The following is a 21,097-nucleotide window of genomic DNA, read 5'->3' as shown; positions in this document are numbered from 1 at the left end:
TGGGGGTGTCAGAGCCTCAGGGTGGGTCACAGGATCCCAGCCCATTTCCCACATGGAATGGCATTTCCCAGCATGGAAACCCAGCCTCCTCCATCTCTTCTCTGCCATTTCTTGGCAATATTCCTTCCCTGGGATCCCAACCCCTCCATGAGGAACCACACTCCAGAGAGAACCAGCACACTCCCCTGGGTGGGACCCATGGATCTGGGAAGGGAAGGGAAGGGAAGGGAAGGGAAGGGAAGGGAAGGGAAGGGAAGGACATTCAGCCGGATGCAAGGGATCCAGGGGAATTTTTCCTGCAGTGGCACCAGGGATGGCCTCAGAGAGCTGCACGTCCTGAACAAACAGGTTCCCTATGCCTGGAGCACTGAAATCCAGCTACGTGATCCCACACTCCACGTTTCCAACAGCAGGAGTCACCAGGAATAGCACAGAGGCCACCAAGCTCCAATGGATTGTGGGAAACAGCACAATGCAAGGATTCCCCAAGGCTTTTCCCTTTTCCCTAACCAAATTCCCTGCTCTGCTGCCCTCACTGTTGTTTTGTCACAGCACTTTCACCCCATGATGGGCAGCACTCAGAGGGCACCTCCAGCAGCCCCTGGGGCCAGGAAGGTCCCGGTCTCCTGCCCCAGCCTCTGGACTGGTTTGGGCTGGGCAGGACTGGGGGAAGCAGAAGAGACACGAACTGAAGCCCTGCTTTGCTCTCTGGGTCACAAAGGCCTGGCAGCAAATGTACAAAGCTGCAGGAGGGGCCTGGGGCTCCTCAGTGCGTTGGATGGACCAGAAAGGGAGGGACTGGGTCAGGTTGGAGGGTTTGAACCCTTTCACCTCTGCTTTTCAATTGAACCCCTCACATTTGCCAGCACAGGGAGCATCCTGCCCTGCTGCCCTCACTCCTGGCTGGAGCCAAAGAACTGCAGGAAGAAGGAGAAGATGTAGATGATGTCCAGGTAGATGTTGAGGGCTCCAAAGATGTATTCCTCGGGGCTCAGCGAGTACCGGCGGTTCCCCATCAGCATCTGCGTGTCCAGGGCCAGGAACTGGAAGGGAAAGGAGGAAACCCTGGGACAGTGACAGGGAGGTTTGGCCCAGGGAGGCAAGAAGGGCTCTAATGACAGGAGAAGTCCCTGGATCAGGGTGCAGCCCCTTTTTATGTGCTGTAGCCACAATTTAAGAGCTCAGAACAAGGCACTGAATGAGCTGTAACTTTCTCCTTCCCTCATTTCCCTCCTGACAATCAAACCCCAAGTGCAGCTCCCACTCCAGGCCCTCTTCCCTCAGGCTTCCTCCATCCCAAGGCCAGCTCTGGAGCCACTCTCCCTCCTCTTTCTCCCCCAGAGCCCATAACTTGTTATTCCCACACTTCCCTCGGGTGGGAAACACCTGCCAGGGAACGAGGTGGTCACAGGGTGACCTGGCCCCAACAGGATACAGAGCAACACCACCAGAAATCCCAGATGTGACCCAAATCCACCATTCTCTCCTCCCTCCCTTTCCTCCTTCTGCCATCCTGCTGTCCCTCATGGCTCCAGAGTTCCCCAGGGCTGCACCACCCTCCAGAGATGCTGTTTTATCCCCCCAGAACAAATCCCAGCCGAGCTGCCCTGGCAGGGCCAGGCCGAGGCTCTGACTGATGTTTATGGGATAATTATCAGATGTTGAAGCCTCCTTGTATTTTACAGAGGGATCTTGAGCCACGAATCAGCGCTGAGCTCCCTGCGCTCCCTTGGAGTGACTTTTATGGGTGATAAAGGCAATTGCTCAACTGCTCCGATTCCCAACATGCCCAATGGGCACCGCCTCGGAGCCCAGGGCAGCCCCGGGCTGAGCCCCGGCCCCGGGGGCACCGGGCACCTCCCCTGGCATCTGCCCCGGCCGGGTCCCGGTGCAGCACCGCCGGGACGTGCTCGGGAACGGACCCCGGCAGCAAGCCAAGCCTTTTTTTGGAGGAGCTGCCCAGCTCCGGGGCTTTTCCCGCCTGTCCTAATGCCTCTTAATCCCCAATCTCAGCCTTCCCTGTTTTTCTGCACCTCTGTGAGCCAAGCTCATCCCAAACCTTGGCTCGCTCTCCCCCAACCAGCCCCGACTCGACCGTGCAGCCTCATCCCTGGATCCCAGCGCTCCCGGGGCCGTGCCGAGCTCAGCTCTGCCTGCTCCACTCCAGAGGCACTTCTGGCCTGTCCCCACGATCCCTGCGGAGCAATCCAGCCGGGATTGCTCACCCCACACGGCTTGGCACTCACTCCATGCCCTGCGCGGGCACCGGCACGTCTGCGGCAGCTCCCGCCGGGATCGCTGCTCCGGGGCTGCCCCGAGCTCTGCAACCCCTGCCCGGCTCCCTGCGAGGCTCCAACCCCTGCCCGGCTGCTCCATCCCCTGCCCGGCTCTCTGCCATGCTCCATCCCCTTCCCGGCTCCCTGCGAGGCTCCATCCCCTTCCCGGCTCCCTGCCATGCTCCATCCCCTGCCCGGCTCTCTGCCATGCTCCATCCCCTGCCCGGCTCCCTGCCATGCTCCATCCCCTGCCCGGCTCCCTGCCATGCTCTATCCCCTGCCCGGCTCCCTGCGAGGCTCCAGCTCCTTTCCCTGCTGTTTTCCCTGCCGGGTGCCAGGAACAGCCACTCACCATGGTGAAGATCCCAGCCCCGAGCAGAGCGTAGATCGCGTGGAGCCACGGGACCTGAAGGACACAGGGACAGGGATACAGGGACAGGAACACAGGGACACACGGACACAGGAACATGTACAGGGACACAGAGACAGGGACACAGGGACAGGGACACAAGGACACATGGACACAGGGACACAGGGACAGGGACACATGGACACACGGACACAGGGACAGGGACACAGACATGGACACAAACAGGGACACATGGACACAGACACACAGACACAGGGACACATGGGCATGGACACATGGACACAGACACACGGACACAGATAGGGACACATGGGCATGGACACATGGACACAGACACATGGACATGGACAGGGACACAGGGACACATGGACAGGGACACACGAACACAGACAGGGACACACAGACAGGGACACACAGACACAGCTGTCAGAGCTGCACAGAATGGGCTGTGCAGGACTTCCCTCCCAAGGTACTTGGCTCCCGGGTGGAGGGGGAAAGTTGGGAAATGCCCCAAAACCCAGGCTGGATTTGTACCACTTCCAGCTTGTGCAGCTGTTTGGGAATGTTTCTGTGGCACAGAGCAGGGCACGGGGCCTCGGCTCCTGAACTTCTCCACCAGCTGCTCCTTATTGCAAACAGCACTTGGCCCCAGTACCTGTCCTGTGGAAGTCATGGCATCCTGGAATGGTTTGGGTGGGAAGGGACCTTAAAGCCCATCCAGTCCCACCCTTGCCATGGCAGGGACACCTCCCACTGTCCCAGGCTGCTCCAAGCCCTGTCCAGCCTGGCCTTGGACACTTCCAGGGGTGGGGAAGCCACAGGTCCCAGTCCCAGCACTCTCATGATGGAACACTCTGGAGCACCCCCAGAATAGATTTATTACCCAAACACAGCTGGTCCCACTGGAAGAAACACCAAATATTCCAAGAGCTGGAGCCAGCTTTAACTGGCCTGAGGGAACAGCTGGGTCTGTGTCAGGGGAGGTTTGGGATGGATATTGGGAAAAGGTTCTTCTTGCACTGGAACACCTCTCCCAGGGCTGCCAGAGCTCCAGGAGCAGTTGGGCAATGCCCAGGCACAAGGTGGGATTGTTGGGATGTCCTGGGCAGGGCCAGGAGTTGGACTGGCTGACCCTGGGTGTCCCTTCTCCCTTAGGACACACCATGATTCTAATTAAAGAACAATTTAAATATATTAATCCGTGGGAATCTCAGGGGAATTTCATCGGGACTGGGAGCAAAGCTCAGCCCCTGCTGTGGCCCAGAGGAACCAGGAGGAGGTTCTGGTTCAATCCCAGATGGGTTCAGTGAAGCCAGGGCTGTCCCTGCCTTTGGGCTCATTCCCACACTGTGGTTTTTATCTCACCACGTGTCAGGTGAGGAGGAGCTGTCTCTCTGGTTTCATGGCTGTGCTTTGGCACTGGGAGCTGCTCCAGCCTCACGTTCCCACTGGGAAGAGGAGAAGCTCAAGCCCAGACAGCCAAACTCCAACCCTTTGGAATGGCCAGGCTGGGTTTGTCCAGCACCAGCTCCAGGGCTGGGACCAGTGGGAACCTCCTGGAGGTCTCCCTTAGGGAATGACTTGGGGCAGAGGAGCTGGCTGGGATAGGGAGGGATTTGGGATCCCAGGAGCCTCTCAGGTGATTTATGGCACCTGCCTGGCCCCATCCCCCTTCCCTCATCCATGCCCGTGTCCCCGGGGCTGCCAGACCCTCTGGGGGTGACACCTGCCAGGATGAGACACCCTTGGATGCTGCCCAGCCCTGCTCCAGGCTGGCTGGAAGCTGCTCCAAGATTTCCTTGAGCACAGCTGGGGCCAGGAGTGGCTGCAGAGGCCAAAGGGGGTGGCTGGAGCTATGTGAGGGCTTGGCAGGCCCTGGGGACACACAGGGGGTCACTGTCCCCTGGGGACACACAGGGCGTCACTGTCCCTCAGGGACACACAGGGGGTCACTGTCCCTCGGGGACACACAGGGGGTCACTGTCCCTCAGGGACACACAGAGGGTCACTGTCCCCTGGGGACACACAGGGGTCACTGTCCTTCAGGAACACACAGGGGGTCACTGTCCCTAAGGGACAAACAGGGGTCACTGTCCCCTGGGGACACACAGGAGTCACTGTCCCTAAGGGACACACAGGGGTGTCACTGTCCCTCAGGGACACACAGGGGTGTCACTGTGCCCTGGGGACACACAGGGCGTCACTGTCCCTCAGGGACACACAGGGGGTCACTGTCTCTTGGGGACACACAGGGGTCACTGTCCCTCGGGGACACACAGGGGGTCACTGTCCCTAAGGGACACACAGGAGGTCACTGTCTCTTGGGGACACACAGGGGTCACTGTCCCTAAGGGACATACAGGGGGTCACTGTCCCCTGGGGACATACAGGGGTCACTGTGCCCTGGGGACACACAGGGGGTCACTGTCCCTAAGGGACACACAGGAGGTCACTGTCTCTTGGGGACACACAGGGGTCACTGTCCCTCGGGGACACACAGGGGGTCACTGTCCCCTGGGGACACACAGGGGGTCACTGTCCCTCGGGGACACACAGGGGGTCACTGTGCCCTGGGGACACACAGGGGGTCACTGTGCCCTTGGACTTGGCTCCTGAGGATCACTCAGACCTCAGGGTCATTGCTGAGAAACTGAGGCCTCAAGATTTGAACTCTGCAGGTGCTGGGTGTTAGTCCTGAGCCCAAGTCCTGCCCTGGACTTGGGACAGAGTTTAATGAGCTCATTTCCTTGGTTTTTCTGAGGGGAAACTGAGGCCTGAGCAGAGGCAGCTGTGCCCAGGTGAGACCCCATTGGCATCCAGGGGGGTCCCAACACAGGAAGAGCATGGATGAGTTGGAATGAGCTGCTCCGAGGGCTGGAGGCAGGCTGGGAGAGCTGGGGGTGCTCACCTGGAGAGGAGAAGGCTCCAGGGAGAGCTCAGAGCCCGTGCAGGGCCTGGAGGGGCTCCAGGAGAGCTGCAGAGGGACTGGGGACAAGGGACAGGGGGACAGGACACAGGGAATGGCTCCCACTGCAGGGGGCAGGGATGGATGGGAGATTGGGCAGGAATTCCTCCCTGGGAGGGTGGGCAGGCCCTGGGATGGATTTCCCAGAGCTGCCCCTGGATCCCTGGCAGTGCCCAGGCCAGGCTGGACAGGGCTGGAGCAGCCTGGGGCAGTGGGAGGTGTCCCTGCCATGGCAGGGGTGGGATTGTATGGGCTTTGAGGTCCCTCCTGACCAAAATAATTCCATGATTCCACCGCCAGGAACAGCAGGAAGCGTCCTCAGCCCTGGGCAGTTCCATCCTTGAGCCGTTCCCCACGGTCCATCCCAGGGAATGACCCTGCCCTTCCATCCCTCCATGGCGGTTCCCACCCATTTTCAGGGAGCTGGGCCCCCCCTCCCAGCACGCCCAGTTTGGCCCAGTTTGGGCCAGCTTTCACTCACGTATTGGTAGGGCAGGATGACAGCCAGGACCAGCCCCCCCAGGAACAGCACCATGAGCAGCACGAAGAGAATGCCCTGGTACGAGGTGAAGTCGAACTGCGGACGGGAAGGAGGAGTTTCTGTTCCAGGGCTGCTCTGGGGGAGCTGCAGCTCCCGAGCCCCACTGGGACTCACCCGGAGCTGGTTCTGCCTCTGCATCCCAGCAGCCAGCCCCTGGCACAGAGCCAATGCCTCCCAAACCCCCCTTAGTGCCACGGGAAGGGCTTGGGTCTCGCCACGCACCGGGAATCCCAAATCCATCACACACGAGCATCCTCCTGCATCCCACAGCCCAGCCCTCTGAAACTCCCAGTCTGCCACCATGTAGCCTCTTCCAGCCCCTCTGACATCCCTGACACATCCCAATCCTCCAAAAATCCCAGATTATTCCCACACCTCAGCAACTTCCAGTCCATGTACACCTATGGCACACCCCAACCCACAAAAAAAATCCCATTTTATTCCCATATATCAGCATCTTCTAGCCCCCACCCCAATCCACAAAAAAAATCTCATTTTATTCCCATATATCAGCATCTTCTAGCCCCCACCCCAATCCACAAAAAAAAATCTCATTTTATTCCCATATATCAACATCTTCTGACCCCCACACCAATCCACAAAAAAAAATCTCATTTTGTTCCCATGAATCAGCATCTTCTAGCCCCACTTACATCCCAGCCACATCCCTCCCTAGCACATATCCTGATCCACTCCAACCTCCTTGTGGCATCCCCACCTGCCTCAGGCTGCTCCTGTTTCCAGAGCCCTCCAGACACCCCCAGCTGCCCCCACTGTGCCCCAGGAGTGCCCCTTCCCGAGGGAGGCTCCCACAGTCCCACCTTGCTCTGGAAGCTGAAGATGGTGACAGACAGACAGACCAGGGCCGTGATCCCCAGGCACAGCAGCACCGACTTGGTGTTGTAGTAACTGCAGAATGACCAGGAAAAGCACATTGGGATCATTCCCACAGGGATGGGAAAGGGGATTCAGACAGGCAGGAGCTGGGCAAGGAATCCCACAGGCACAAACAGCGCTGGAATTATCAATATTCCACACTAGTGTTAGAAGAGGAAGGATAGAAAAAAGCTTGGATGGGTTTTCCTGCTGTTTTGAAGCACAGAGAGAAGGCAGGAGGGTCCATCTGGACCTCCCAGAGCTTCGGAGCAGCTCCAAGTCCACTGTCCATGGACAGACGGAATGGGGGAGATCCTGACGAGGAGGCAACAAAACCAGGATGACAAAAGGCACTGTAGCATGAGGAGAAACCAAAGGAGCAGCCCCTGGCTCCTGCCCTGTCTGGCTTTTGGAAAAGGGCAGGAAGGAGGGATTGGAGCGGCCACAGGGGCTGCAGACTCAGGCTGGAATGGTTTCCAGGCTGGATCAGGATTTTGGCTGCAGTGCCAGGCTCAGTCCTTGGGAAAGCCAGTCCTGCTCTCCCTGGGGGCATTGGTGTGGAGTCTCTGGAGTTTTCCCCCTGGAGCTGCTGAGGCTGCAGATTTCTTTGTCCCAATCCATCCATCAGCCACCCTGGATCGTGTCCCTCTCTCCAGGCTCCCACGTGAGCTAGGAGCAGATTTCCTGGTGCAAATGAGCGGAAGGGAACAGGCTGGGATACAAATTCCTGAAACTGCTGGAAAAAAATCCTTGGCTCACTGCAGCCCCACCTGCCTGGGACCTGCCCAGTGAGAAATGTGGGATCACTGAGTGGTCACCTCCTGCCCATCCAGGTGCTGCCCTGTCCTGGCCCTCCAGGGCTCTCCTGCAGGATTTGGGACGTGGGAATCCTGCAGTGCTGCCACACTTGGGACAGGGACAGGCCTTGGAAACCTTCCTTGGAAAGTTTTCACAGGGAAGCTCCAGCTTTGTGTGGCTGCTGGGAGCCCCAGGCAGCTCAGGTAGCTCAGGAATATGGAATGTTTTCAGGAAGAGACAGGACACAGGACTGTGCCCAACCCACCTGGAGAGCATGGCAGTGAGATAGGCCATGGACAGGGTCTGGGGGAAAACACAGCCTGGTTAGTGCCCTCATGCCCAGAGCAGACACCACAGGAAATCCCTCAATCCCAGAGAAAAGGGCAGGGAAGCCTCTCAGACTCTCAGGAGAAGGAACTTGGCAGCATTTGGACTGCTCCAGTGATTATGGGCACAGGAGAGGGCAGGGGGTGGGCAAACGGGACAGGAGCATCCCCTGCTCCTGCATCCCTCCCGCACAGGAGCCAGCTCCCATCCCAGTTCCAGCTCCCATCCCAATTCCAGCTCCCATCCCAGCTCCCAGCTCCCATCCCAATTCCAGCTCCCATCCCAGTTCCAGCTCCCATCCCAATTCCAGCTCCCATCCCAGATCCCATCCCAATTCCAGCTCCCATCCCACATCCCAGCTCCCATCCCACATCCCAGCTCCCATCCCACATTCCAGCTCCCATCCCAATTTCAGCTCCCATCCCACATTCCAGCTCCCATCCCAGCTCCCATCCCAGATCCCAGCTCCCATCCCACATCCCAGCTCCCATCCCACATCCCACCCCAGCTCAAATCCCAGTTCCCACCAGACTCCACAGATTATTTTTTGCAAATTTTTAACAAACAGAGGCTCCCTTTTTTCCCAGCTTCTCTCATTCCAGTGCAACCACAGCTCCTCAGGACAATAAGGGGATGAAATTCCCACTTTTCCCCAGGAATGCCAGCCTTGTCCTTGGAGCCACTCTGACCCCAGGCAGATGTTGTCCAGATGTGCTACTCACAAAGATGCTGAGCAGGATCAGATTCCATGGGAAGTATCTCCTGCAAAGGAAACAGGGGTCAATCATCCGGGGCTGTGCCAGGGAATCCCTGACCATGAGGGTAATTAGTGACTGTGAGGGTAATTAATGACCATCAATGACCGTGCTGGGTAATTAATGTCCATGCTGGTAATTAGCGCCCTGTGCACCAGTGCTGGGGCAGTGCAGGGCACAGTCACCCTGCTGGGAGCCACAGGGCATTTGGGGTCCTCTGGGGCCAGCAGGACAAAGGTCCCCAGGGTATTCCTGCTCCTCTGGGAGCTGACAAGAGATCTTCTGCAATGTTTCATTCCCAGGGCTGCAAACGGGGCAGTTCCTGCTGGGAAGTCACAGCTGCCACTGGACTCCCCCAGAGCAGCTGGGGCTGCCCCTGGATCCCTGGAAGTGCCCGAGGCCAGGCTGGATGGGACTTGGAGCAGCCTGGGACAGTGGGAGGCGTCCCTGCCATGGCAGGGGTGGCACTAGATGGGCTTTGAGGTCCTTTCCAACCCAAACCATTCCATGATCCCAAGGAAACACAGCAGCTGCATCCCTGCCCCATAACAGGGCTGGAAACCTGAGGAAAACATTCTTGCTGCCCTCCCCAGGCTGTCCCAGACCCCAAAGCATCCCCTTACCTGGGCCCGGAGCAGCAGGCGAGGATCAGGTAGGTGACGAAGAAAACGGCGCTGCAAGGAGAGAGGGAGAGCTCAGGGGGGAAAAGCAACTGGGAGGGTGGTGCAGGGGGGAATTCCCTGCGATGGAATTCCCTGGAAAAGCAGCCTGGGATGGTGGCACAGGGGAGAATGCCCTGCGATGGAATTCCCTGGAAAAGCAGCCTGGGATGGTGGTGCAGGAGGAATTCCCTGCGATGGAATTCCCTGGAAAAGCAGCCTGGGATGGTGGCACAGGGGAGAATTCCCTGCGATGGAATTCCCTGGAAAAGCATCCTGGGATGGTGGCACAGGGGGAATTCCCTGGGATGGGGATGTTGGAGATGCAAACACCCAGCAGGCGTGGAGCAGGGTGGTTCCCACCCCTGGTCCCTCTCACTAAGCCCCTTCCTGCCCTCAGGGGCCTGCTCTGCATGTTCCTGTCCCCAGGGTGGGACAAAACATCCCTGGAGAAGCTGAGTTTGGAGCTGGGTTTGGAGCAGAGCCAAGGTCGGGTTCAGACCCCAGGGTGCACCCAAATGTGTTAATGACAAACAGGGCAGGATCTGGGTTTGTGCTGGCTCTTAGGAAACGTTCCTTCATGGAAAGGGAGGTCAGGCATTGGAAGGGGCTGCCCAGGCAGTGGTGGAATCCCATCCTTGGAAGTGTCCAAAAGCCTGTGGAAGTGGCACTGGGGACATGGGCAGCGGGGAGGGGAGGGTTGGTGGTTGGACTTGATGGTCTCCGAGGGCTTTTCCCACCTTCATGATTCCAGGATTCCATGGTTCTGTGAGTTTCTCACAGGAGGTGCCAGGCTTTGCCCCTCGTTTCCAAACCCTTTCTGGCTTGGGGGTGTCAAGGCTGGAGGTTCTTAGACCAAGAGCTAGCAAAGTGACCAGGTTGGAAGGGCTGTGCTGGAGGAGAAGCTGCTCCCATGGTACATCCCTCCAGAAATGGGAATTTCTGGACTTTCCACCCCTGGAAGTGTCCCAGGCCAGGCTGGACAGGGATTGGAGAAAGCTGGGACAGTGGAAGGTGTCCCTGCCCATGGCAGGGTTGGCACTGGATGGACTTGAAGGTCCCTCCAACCCAATCCACTCCAGGATTCCACTGCTGGAGTGCTTGAGGAAGAGCCCAGGGCAGGGAAGGGCTCAGGGCAGGAGGAGCTGCTCAGGGAAGGGCTCAGGGCAGGAGAATCCATTCAGAAAAGGGCTCAGGGACAAGCTCAGGGCAGGAGGATCCATTCAGAAAAGGGCTCAGGGCTGAGGATCCATTCAGAAAAGGGCTCGGGGACAAGCCCAGGGCTGAGGATCCATTCAGAAAAGGGCTCAGGGACAAGCCCTGGGCTGAGGATCCATTCAGAAAAGGGCTCAGGGACAAGCCCAGGGCTGGAGGATCCTCCCAGCTCAGCAGAGCCCAAGGTGCCGTGGCTGCCCAGCCCCTCCCAGGTGCTGGCAGGTTTTACCTCCCAGCATTTGACCCTCTCGAAGCACAGCAGCCCCAGAGCCGAAGGAGGCTCTCCTGCCCGCAGCTGGGTGTTTTTCCAGGCTCGGGAAGCTGCTCCCCTGCTCTCCCCGGGGCAGCAGTTCCGGGCGTGCCGATGGCTCCCGATAGCCACTGACCCTCGGCCACGGCAGGCAGGTGAGGGCAGAGCCCAGGGCCACGAGACCCAGGGCACAGAGATAAACCCGGGCCCAGCTCTCCCACTGGGAAACCAGGAAAGCCAGCCTGGACACGGCTGAGCAGCTGGGAGGAGACTGTCAGGAGCACAGAGCCAGCAGGGCAATCCATCCCCTGTCTGCTCTGGATTTATTGCCACTGAGGTGCCATCCCAGCAGTGGGAAAACATCCTGGGGTTCCCAGGTTTATTTTACAGAGGTCTCTGGTTGGGAAGGAGACCCAGGCAAAGAGCAGGAAAAACATTTGGAGACATTGGAATGAAGGGAAGGGCTTGGCTCACTGAGCAGCAAAAAACCAGACAAAATTAAAGATATGGAATGGCCTAGATGGGAAGGGACCTTAAAATCCAGCCCATCCCACCCCTGCCATGGCAGGGACACCTCCCACTGCCCCAGGCTGCTCCAGCCCTGTCCAGCCTGGCCTGGGCACTGCCAGGGATCCAGGGGCAGCTCTGGGAAATCCATCCCAGGGCCTGCCCACCCTCCCAGGGAGGAATTCCTGCCCAATCTCCCATCCATCCCTGCCCCCTGCAGTGGGAGCCATTCCCTGGCTCCTGTCCCCCTGTCCCTTGTCCCCAGTCCCTCTGCAGCTCTCCTGGAGCCCCTCCAGGCCCTGCACGGGCTCTGAGCTCTCCCTGCAGTGGGGTGAGCACCCCCAGCTCTCCCAGCCTGGCTCCAGAGGGGCTCCAGCCCTGAGCAGCTCCGTGGCCTCCTCTGGGCTCTCTCCAGCAGCTCCTCATCCTCCCTGTGCGGGACCCCCGGGCTGGGGCAGCTCTGCAGGTGGGGTCTCACCTGGGCACAGGGGGACAATGACCAGGGGGAAATTCCTCCAGGACAGAACACCCCAGCTGCCCCAAGGGTGTTCCTGCTGGGAAAGGGAGGGAATAAACTCCATCTGGGCAGGGAGCTGGAAGAGTGACCCCAGAGGCCAAGGTGGGGACCTGAGCAGGGCTGAGCCTCCTCTCCCTTGTCCCCTGGGAGGTGACACTGCCTCTCCAAGCCCAGCTGCCCTCTGGAGCACCTCTGGTTCCCTGCTGGTGGCCTGGAGCTCCCATTGCTGCTGTTCCGAGGGCTCTCCCAGGTTACATAAGCCGGTGTCTCATCCCCTGATTTGGGTGTGAACTGATTAAAGCTGAGTTCACCTCACACTCAGTGAGCAGCACTGACCCCACCAGCAGCCCAGAAACCACGGAGCCAGGAGATACCAGCATGGGGAAGCTCCGTTCTGGGCCGGCTGGGGGAACCAAGGAATGGAATCCCAACTTTGGGGCTCTGGGATGGAGCCCCAGGAGAGACAGTTCTACTCAGACATGGCCAGGAACATCCCAACACCTCCAAATCCACCCCCATATCCCCTGGATATTATGTAATGCAAATCCCAACAACCACCTGGCTTCCAAGGGGAAAATCCCAAAATTCAGCCTCCATGGTGCCCTGAACATCCTTCCAGGTGTCAGATATGGAGCTCTGCAGTGTTTTCCTGAATGCTCTGCAAGGAGGCCTTTGGAGCTTCCCAGGGGACCTTCCCAAAATCAACCCCCTAAGGTACCCTGGACATCCTTCCAGGTCTCATTAGGAGCTCCTGTTTCCCTGGAAACTCCCCAGTTTTCCCTGGCTTTCTGCAGGAAATAGGTATTTATTTCGACCCTGGTTTTTAGAGCCATTTTTGGGGAAGTGTTTCGAGTTCTCCTCTCTGGTGTCTCTTGCTCATTCAGGTGCGATTTCCCATCTGCTCACCTCAGGCTCACCCATGGCTTGGTGCCCAGAGCAGCTGGGGCAGTGCCCAAGGTTGGGCACTGGGGCTTGGAGCAGCCTGAGATGGTGAGAGGTGTCCCTGCCATGGTGAGCTTTAAGGTCCCTCCCAACCCAGCCCATTCCATGATTCCATGACCTTCCCAGTTGCCCCTGGACTCTCTGGAGTGATGCTTCGCATGCAGGACAGGGAAGTGTTTGGGGAGTGTTGGAGACCCTTCCCACATCCCCACAGCCCCAGCCAGGCTGTCTGGAGCGCACAAGGCCTAGGAAAAGCCAGGGATACTCACTAGGAAGCCCAGTACCAGGCAGAGTGGGTCTGGATGTAGCCCTTGACTGGTTCACTGCAAGACAGAAGGAAAAGATCCTGAGCAGGAAGAAGCCAGTCCCTCACAGCTCCCTGCTCAATGAACCCAGGAACAGCCCTAGCACGGGATTAAAAACCCAGCCCTGGGTGAATCCTGAGCCTGTGGAGAGGAATTCCAGCTGCCAGGTGGGAAGGGCAGTGCTGCTCCCCCAGTTCCACAGCGGAGCTGGCTGGGAATGGCTCCCACAGGGGATTAGGGAGCCCAAATCCTCAGGCTGGCAGTGATCCATTATTTATTCTGGAGGCAACATGAGCCACACACACCCAGAGCGCTCGGTCATCCGAGCTGGACAGGGGGATGAGCAGGGGAGGGAAAGCAGCCCCTGGAGCTGGGATCTGGTAACTCCCACTGGGAAAATCCAGCAGTCACTGCCAAGGGCAGCAGCCCTGGGGATCACTCAGGATGGAAGATCCAATCCTGAGCGTGGTTGGGAATGGGAGCAAAAGGACTGAGGGACCTCTGAGTGTTCCCTCAGCTTTGCTTTTCTATTGGAATACTCAGAAAGAATCCAGGTGTGACACAGCCCCCAGGAAGCTGCCCAGGGCCCGCTCCCAGGTGGCTCAGGACACACCCAGCACCCACCAGAAGGTGAAGAAAGCCACGATGACAACGGTGACCAGGAGCTGGACCATGAGGATGGCGTAAACCTGCAGGGAGAGGTGATCCATGGATCCCAGAATCCAGCAGAGCCGGGCCCTCCAGGGGCTGGGGGTCCAGCTCTGCCAGCCCAGAGCGCGAGGGACGTGTCCCTCCCTCACCTTCCTGATGAACACCCTGCGCACGTTGCGGTCGTCCCAGCTGAAGGTGGTGAGCAGCTCCGTGTCCCCCGGGTACCCCCCGCTGCCGTAGCTCGGGCTGCTGCCTGCAGAGAGGCCAAAGGAGCTGCTCCAGCTCCCACCCCAATTCCCCCCCAGCTGTGGGACCTGACCCCAGGGAGCCACCACGGCTCAGGTGCCCCAAATTCCCACATGTTCCTTGTGGCATTCACACCTCTGAAAAAATCCCTTCGCCCAGGATTTTTCTCCTGGGAAGCTGAGAAGCCTCAGTGAGAAGGAAAGCAATTCTTATCTCATTTGCTTCTCCTGTGTTCTGCTCATGTGGAATGTGTTTGGAGGTTGTTCACCCACAGGTGATTGTTTCATGGATTCTGCTGTGAATTGAGTCTTTGGCCAGTTGGGGCCAAGCTGTGTCAGGACTCTGGAAAGAGTCACGAGTTTCATTATTATCTTTTTAGCGTTCAGTAAGTATCCCTTCTTTACTATAGTTTAGTATTCTTTAATATAATACAACATCGTAAAGTAATAAATTAGCCTTCTGAGAACATGGAGTCAGATGCATCGTTCCTGCCCTAGCTGGGACACTTCCCAGCAAATACAACAGTTCCTCTGCTCCCTTCCCACTCCTGCTGCTCCTTAGGACCATCCCTGGGAACAGAGGGGAAACGTTCCCACAAACCATCCCAACACCAGGCTGGATCCTTGTCTGAGGAAACACCAAACCCTCCACAGCAATGGGAGGGCTGGGATCATCCCTTGCTCTCCTTTCACTGGATGTTAAACATCCCCAGAGCAGCTGTGACTCAGCATTCCCTGCGGAGCAGGAGGATTCCCTCGCTGCTCTCCTGAGCTGTGTTTGCATCGTGGCTTTGTCAACAACCTCCCTGCTCCAAGAGCAGCTCCTGGCAGCTCCCTGAGCTCCATCCCTCAACCCCATTTCCATGCAGGGACTCAGGGAACAGTTAAGCACCGAGCCTGAAAAAGGAGGAAACAGCTCCAATGCTACCAGTGAGAAAAACCTTCCCCCAAATCCTCAAATCCCTGCACAAGTCATCTCTGCTTTGCCAAAACAAGAACAGAAGCTCCTGTTGCTGGTTTTCCTTACCCCATCCCTGGAATGTCCCAGGCCAGGCTGGATGGGGCTGGGAGCAGCCTGGGGCAGTGGCAGTGTCCCTGCCATGGCAGGGGTGGCACTGGATGGGCTGTGAGGGCCCACCCATCCAAACCAATCCATGACTCCATGATCCTGTGCCCTCTGTGCTTCCCTTGGTGATGTCCCCTCCTGTGTCACTGAAGTCACTGCTGGGTTTCCACTGAAGGATTTTTGTGTGATTTTCTGCTTTACATTCCTGTTCCTGCCTGGTCCACAGACACCTCCCCTCCTCCTGAGGCTTCTGAGCTCAGGGATACCCAAATCCTTCAGGAAGGTGGAGCAAAGATCCTCTTAATCTCAGAGCAGACGCCAGGAGAGCCAAACTCAAGGTCCTGATCCTGATTTTCTCCTGTTTTCCTGGTCAAAAGTTACTCATTCAAAATGCAGGAGCCTCACTTAGGTGACCCTAGCAGCAAATAAGTCCCTGGTGCTGTTCTGTTGCCAATAAATCCCTTGGTCCTTCCTTCCTGCCCCACTGGAGCTGAACCTCCTGCGTGTTCTCCTGGATCCCCCATGGGGCCCAGAGTGCCTGGGGCAGGGAGAATCCCTGGGACACTTCCAGGCCTCCTGCACCAAAGCAATCCCAGCCCACAAACACCCAGCTGGCCTCTAAACACCCAACTGACCCCTAAACACCAAATTAGCCCCCAAACACCAACTGGCCCCTAAACACCAAACTGGCCCCTAAACATCAAACTGGCCCCTAAACACCAAACTGGCTCCTAAACACCAAATTAGCCCCTAAACACCCAGCTGGCCCCTAAACACCAACTGGCCCCTAAACACCAAATTGTCCTCTAAACACCCAGCTGGCACCTCAGTGCCCCCAGGAACTGAAGGGTTTTACCCTCCTCCCTCCCTGCCAGCATCCAGAGGGTTTCATTCTCCTCCCTCCTGGTGTCCCCACATCTGTCCCCCCACCCAAGGCCACAGCAGGACAGTGTGTCCTGAGTTCACGGTCACAGAAACAACCCCAAATCCACACCCCTTCTCTCCAGGTGCTCCCACTCAGGTGTGAGACATCCCATAGAATGGGTTTCCCACCTGGAGCCCCAAAACACCCCATCCCACCCCCTAAACCCCAAACAGCCCATCTCACCCCCTTTAGGCCTCACCCCCAATAATTCATGGTGACAGCAGAAAAATCCAGATGATCCCCAGAGGCACCTGGGGGGATTTATCCTGTTCCTTAGGGGAAAGACTGAGAAACCATCAGAATATGCCAGCACAGACAGCAGGGGAGGTTTTCACTCCTTCCCCTTCCCCAGGTATCCCATCCCTGCAGCTGGACAGAACAGGCAGCAAAGGATGGAGCAGGGCAAGAGCTCAGGAGCCCCAAAATCCCATAATCCCAGCATTTTCTCTGGCTGGAACTGTGCTGAGTGAGCACTTAGCCACCCCCAGGGTCACTTCCCAGGCACCACCCCCAGCTGCAAGCCTGCAGCCATTCCCTGGGCACAGCCAGGTCTTCGTCCTTTGCTATGGCCCAGCAGGAGCTCCAGGGAGCTTCTGTGTTGGAAAAACTGCTGGTTTGCCCAGGAATGGCCACAAGGATGCTGGAACAATCCAGCCTTTGGCTCCAGCCATGTCCCAGCCTCCCTGGCTCTGGCAGCAGCCACACTCAGGGCTGTGACACCTCTTGTGACACCAATTGTGCCACCTCAGCTGCTCTGAGAGCTGGGGCTGAGCAGGAGCTGCAGGAGGGGGTGGGGGGATCCCTGCAGCTGCTCCAGGACTTTTCCTCCAGCCCTGGGAGCTGGGAATGGGGATTTCTCCCACCATGGGACAGGGAAGGAGTTTACCCCCTCGTCTGGAAGGGGGTGAGCTCTCTGGGATGGCTGGAATGGCTTTTATTCACAGATACAGACTTTTATCTGCAGATGGAGATTTTATGTGCAGATGGAAACTTTTACACATTGATAGAGACTCTCCTGTGCAGACAGAGGCTCACAGCTCTACCCTGGGCCAAACTGGGCACCACATCCCTGGTTCCTCTCTTATCCCTGCTCCCCCTCTTATCCCTGCTCTCCCTCTTATCCCAGCTCCCCCTCTCCTCTCCCCTCCATCCCGGGGGGATCTCTGCCCCCTCTCCCAGGCTCACCCAGCCCAGCCATGGAAGGACTTACTGGGATCCACGTAAGCCCAGCTAGGGTGGAGCGGGGCCGCGGGCGGGGCAGGAAAAGCCCCGGATTTCATCCCTTCTCCCGCTGTCGCCTCCTCGTAGGACGGGGGAGCCGGGGGGGCTGTGGCATTGTCCTTCTTGTCCCCCTGCCCCTCAGAGCTGGGGGGTTTGTTGTTCACAGAGAGCTGCACAGAAAGGGGCAAAGAGAGAGAGAGCTGAGTGAAAGCATCCCAGAAACCGCCCTGGACGAGAAGCTGGCACGGACAGGTTCTGGAGAAGGGGTCAGGAACTGGGAGATGCAGGAACTGAACTGGGAGCCCCCCAGCCATTCCTGGGGGCTGGGCACGGGCCCATCCCTGCACCTCGGGAAGGGTGTTCATAACTCGGGGGAGATGGGAAAGCCCTGGAAGTGCTCATTGGGATGAGAAGTTCCAGGCAGGGAGGTCTGAGGGGAGACCCGGAGCCCCCGCGGTGCCTCGGGCTCAATGTGACACCAAAAACATCCAAGGAATTCTCTGCTTCTCATCAAACTTCCTACATTGCTCCTTAAAAAGAGCTTTCAGTTCCTGGGCAGGAAATCCTGAACTCTTCATTCCCATTTAGCCCATTTTGGGTCAGCTGCTCCCAGGAATGCTCTGGTTTGGCCCTCCAGAATTTTCTCCTCGGTGCCCGTGAGGAGGCTCAGCTCTGCTGCTTCCCCGCATTCCAAGGACGTGGGACTGCAGCAAGGAGCCAGCCTGGGGCCACCTGAGCACTCTCCTTGGGAACATGATCCCTTTAACCTGCCGGCTGGGCCTGGGGTAGATAAGTGCCTGGATAAACTCTGCTGCCCGCGGAGGAGCCAGCTCGGCCCCGGGAGCGGCGTCCCCACAGCTCGGGGGGCTGCAGTGGCAACGAGCCCCAAAACCAGGGAGCATTAACAGAGCAGAGTGAGCAGGGCTGAAGGGGCCAGGGCCCTGAAAACAGCAGGGGTCGAGCTGAGATGAGTCCCACGGGCAGATCCAGCTGTGCCAGCCCCCCTGCCAGCCCCTAGGGTCTGTCCTTCCCTGTCCTTCCCTGTCCCTTGGGTTTAGGGGGCCGAGATCCTGCAAGCCCCCTCCCCACCCCCCCGGATATCCAAGGAGATCCAGAGGGATGGAGCTGCATCCAGAGCGTTGCCATGGCAATGGTGCATGAGCTGGCAGAGGATCCACAACCCCCCCTCCTCGGTCTGAGAGCATTGGAGAACCCCAAAATCCCCCAAATCCCCAAAATCCAGAGCCCCCGGGCCGGGCAGGAGCTGCCAGGTGGGGACAGGGTGGAACAGCACAATCAGCTCACAGAGTCCCCCGACACCTGCAATTTGGGGGGCGCAGGGGGGTAAAGCGGCCACAGGTCCGGTCCAACAGGGTCTGAGCTGTGCATCCATCACCCCTAAACCAGCCCGATCCCAAAACCAACCCCAAACCAGCCTCCACTCCCAAAATCATCCCTAAATCAGCCCCCAACCCCAAAACCAGCCCCCCAGCCCCTTCCAGCCCCCAGCCCCTCCGCCCCCACGGCAGGTTCCGTGCAGGGTACCCAGCTCCCCTTCCACCCATCGTTCTGCTCCTAAATCCCTTCCCTGCGCCGCTCTTCCCCTCCGAACGCGCCGTTATGCAACAGGGACGGGCTCATCCTGCTCGCTCCGGCCTCCCTCACCTTCCCCTGGGTCATGGCTGCTGCTGCCCCCGGATCGGGACCGAGCTGGGCGCGGGGTCCCTTCCAGCCCTTCTCCCGGGCGGTGTGGGGCTGGATGCGGCTCCCGCAGCCCCCGCAGCCGCTGCCTTCAGCTTCCAGCAGCGTCCCTGGAGCTGCGGGCTCTGCAGGCAGGGCTGTACCACTGCCAGCCCGCGGCACAGGGGAGCCGGGAGAGCAGCGAGGGATGGGGGGGGAGAGAGGGTCGGCTGGGGAGAGGGTCCAGATGGAGAGAGGGTCGGGATGGGGGCGATGGAGAGAGGGTCGAGATGAGAGGGATGGGGAGAGGGTCTGGCTGAGGAAGAGGATTGGGATGGGGAGAGGGTCAGGATGGGGCAATGGAGAGGGGGTCAGGATGGGGAGACGGAGAGAGGGTCAGGATGGAGAGAGGGTCGGGATGGGGGGGCAGAGAGAGGGTCGGGATGGGGGGAATGGGGAGAGGATCAGGATGGAGAGGAGATAGAGAAAGGGCTGGGATGGAGAGAGGGTTGGGATAGAGAGAGGGTCGGGGTGGGGGGAAATGGAGAAAGGGTCGGGATGGGGGCGATGGAGAGAGGGTCGGGACGAGGGGATGCGGGGATGGGCTTAGGGATGGAGAGGATACAGGGCTGGGGTGATGAGGAGGATGCAGGGATGGGATGGGATGGGATGGGATGGGATGGGATGGGATGGGATGGGATGCAGGGTTAGGGAGGATGCAGGGATGGGATGGGGAGGATGGACAGACACGGCACCCAGGAGCGTGAAGGGTTGGGGTCAGGAATGGGGAGGGTGCACAGATGGGGAGGATGTGGGGATTCAGGGAAAGGGATAACCCAGGGTTAAGGAGGATGTGGAGATCCAGGAACAGAGATGATCCAGGGTTAGGGAGGATGTGGGGATCCAGGAACAGGGATGATCCAAGGTTAGGGAGAATGTGGGTTTTCAGGGAAAGGGATAACCCAGGGTTAGGAGGATGTGGGGATCCAGGAACAGGGATGATCCAGGATTAGGGAGGATGCAGGGATAGGGTCCCACTCCAGGGCTGGGAAGCAGCTGCCCCAGAGCTGCTGAACCTCGGGACTGGGATTTGCAAAGTGAGGGAGGCTCTGAGGAGCCTTTGCTGCTGCCTCAGAGCCAGCCGTGGGAGCAGCTCCCAAATATCCTGGGGGTGCTGTGGGGGCTGGAGGCTCCAGTGGGACAAGAGGGAACAGCCTGAGCCGGGCTCGGACAGAGGGCAGGAGGGAGCAATCCCACATGGACGGCTCCTGGGTCCCACCCTTGTCCCCTCGGGGCCGCTGCAGCCCCAGGGGGCACAGGGAGGGTCTGCAGCAGCCCCATCCCCACAGCAGATTATTGATCAGCGTTATTGATCCAAGCCCATGGGCAGGGGGAAAATGGGGATCCCCCAGCCCGGGGGAAGGGGCATTGAGGGAATCGGGGTTTTCACTGCTCTGACAGAGCCTGGGTGGGGGAAATACAACCTCAGGGTACAGGGAGATGGGGACATCTGCTCTTGCGCCACAGGCAGTAGGACGTGGGGGAAAATTGTCCCTTTTGAAGGGTGAAGGGGCTCCCATGGGCCCAGGACAGAGGAAGGAACAGTGGAAACACAGCCCAGGCTCCACCTGGAGCCCAGAGAGGGGCTGGAGAGGAATGGGAGCTCTCAGCAGAGCAGCCGCGCTCTCTGTTCCCCCTAAATGAGACAATTTGGAGCTGAGACCCTCCATCCCCCCTCCCGTCCCTCCCCAGCCCCTTCCAGTCACTCCTGAGTTTGCCAGGTCGATAACAGAGGTACAAACAATAAATCAGCTGTTCTGAGCACTCTGCCGGGGAAAAAACCAAAACGTGACGAACTGCAGGCTCCCCCGACCCAGCGCACAGAAGGTGAGGAATCTATGCAGGGAAACGGGGTGGAAAAACCATCCCCGTTCCTGGATTCTGCGGAGAAGCCGGGAAAGGAAGGGTTAAAAGGAAAGCACGAGCTGGAAGGGCAGGAATGCAGC

At 58.7% G+C, this 21,097-nt stretch overlaps 1 protein-coding gene across 1 annotated transcript; it reads right to left on the bottom strand.

The window, feature by feature from the left end:
• Positions 1 to 893: 893 nt before the first annotated feature.
• Positions 894 to 19,177, bottom strand: FAIM2 (Fas apoptotic inhibitory molecule 2). The gene is made up of 12 exons (XM_041470552.1): positions 19,077 to 19,177; positions 17,401 to 17,581; positions 14,104 to 14,207; positions 13,928 to 13,992; positions 13,268 to 13,321; positions 9,532 to 9,582; positions 8,876 to 8,915; positions 8,092 to 8,129; positions 6,974 to 7,061; positions 6,093 to 6,188; positions 2,629 to 2,682; positions 894 to 1,043 (listed from the first exon to the last, which is right to left on the bottom strand). The coding sequence occupies exons 1-12, from the start codon at positions 19,089 to 19,091 to the stop codon at positions 894 to 896; spliced, it is 936 nt and encodes a 311-aa protein (XP_041326486.1). The 5' UTR covers positions 19,092 to 19,177.
• Between the last annotated feature and the right edge of the window lie 1,920 nt (positions 19,178 to 21,097).

The sequence above is a fragment of the Pyrgilauda ruficollis genome, unplaced genomic scaffold, assembly GCF_017590135.1.
Source record: "Pyrgilauda ruficollis isolate IOZ18807 unplaced genomic scaffold, ASM1759013v1 scaffold248, whole genome shotgun sequence".
Lineage (NCBI taxonomy): Eukaryota > Metazoa > Chordata > Aves > Passeriformes > Passeridae > Pyrgilauda > Pyrgilauda ruficollis.
Note: the sequence above shows the minus strand (reverse complement) of the source record. Positions and strands in the feature narration are given on the sequence as shown.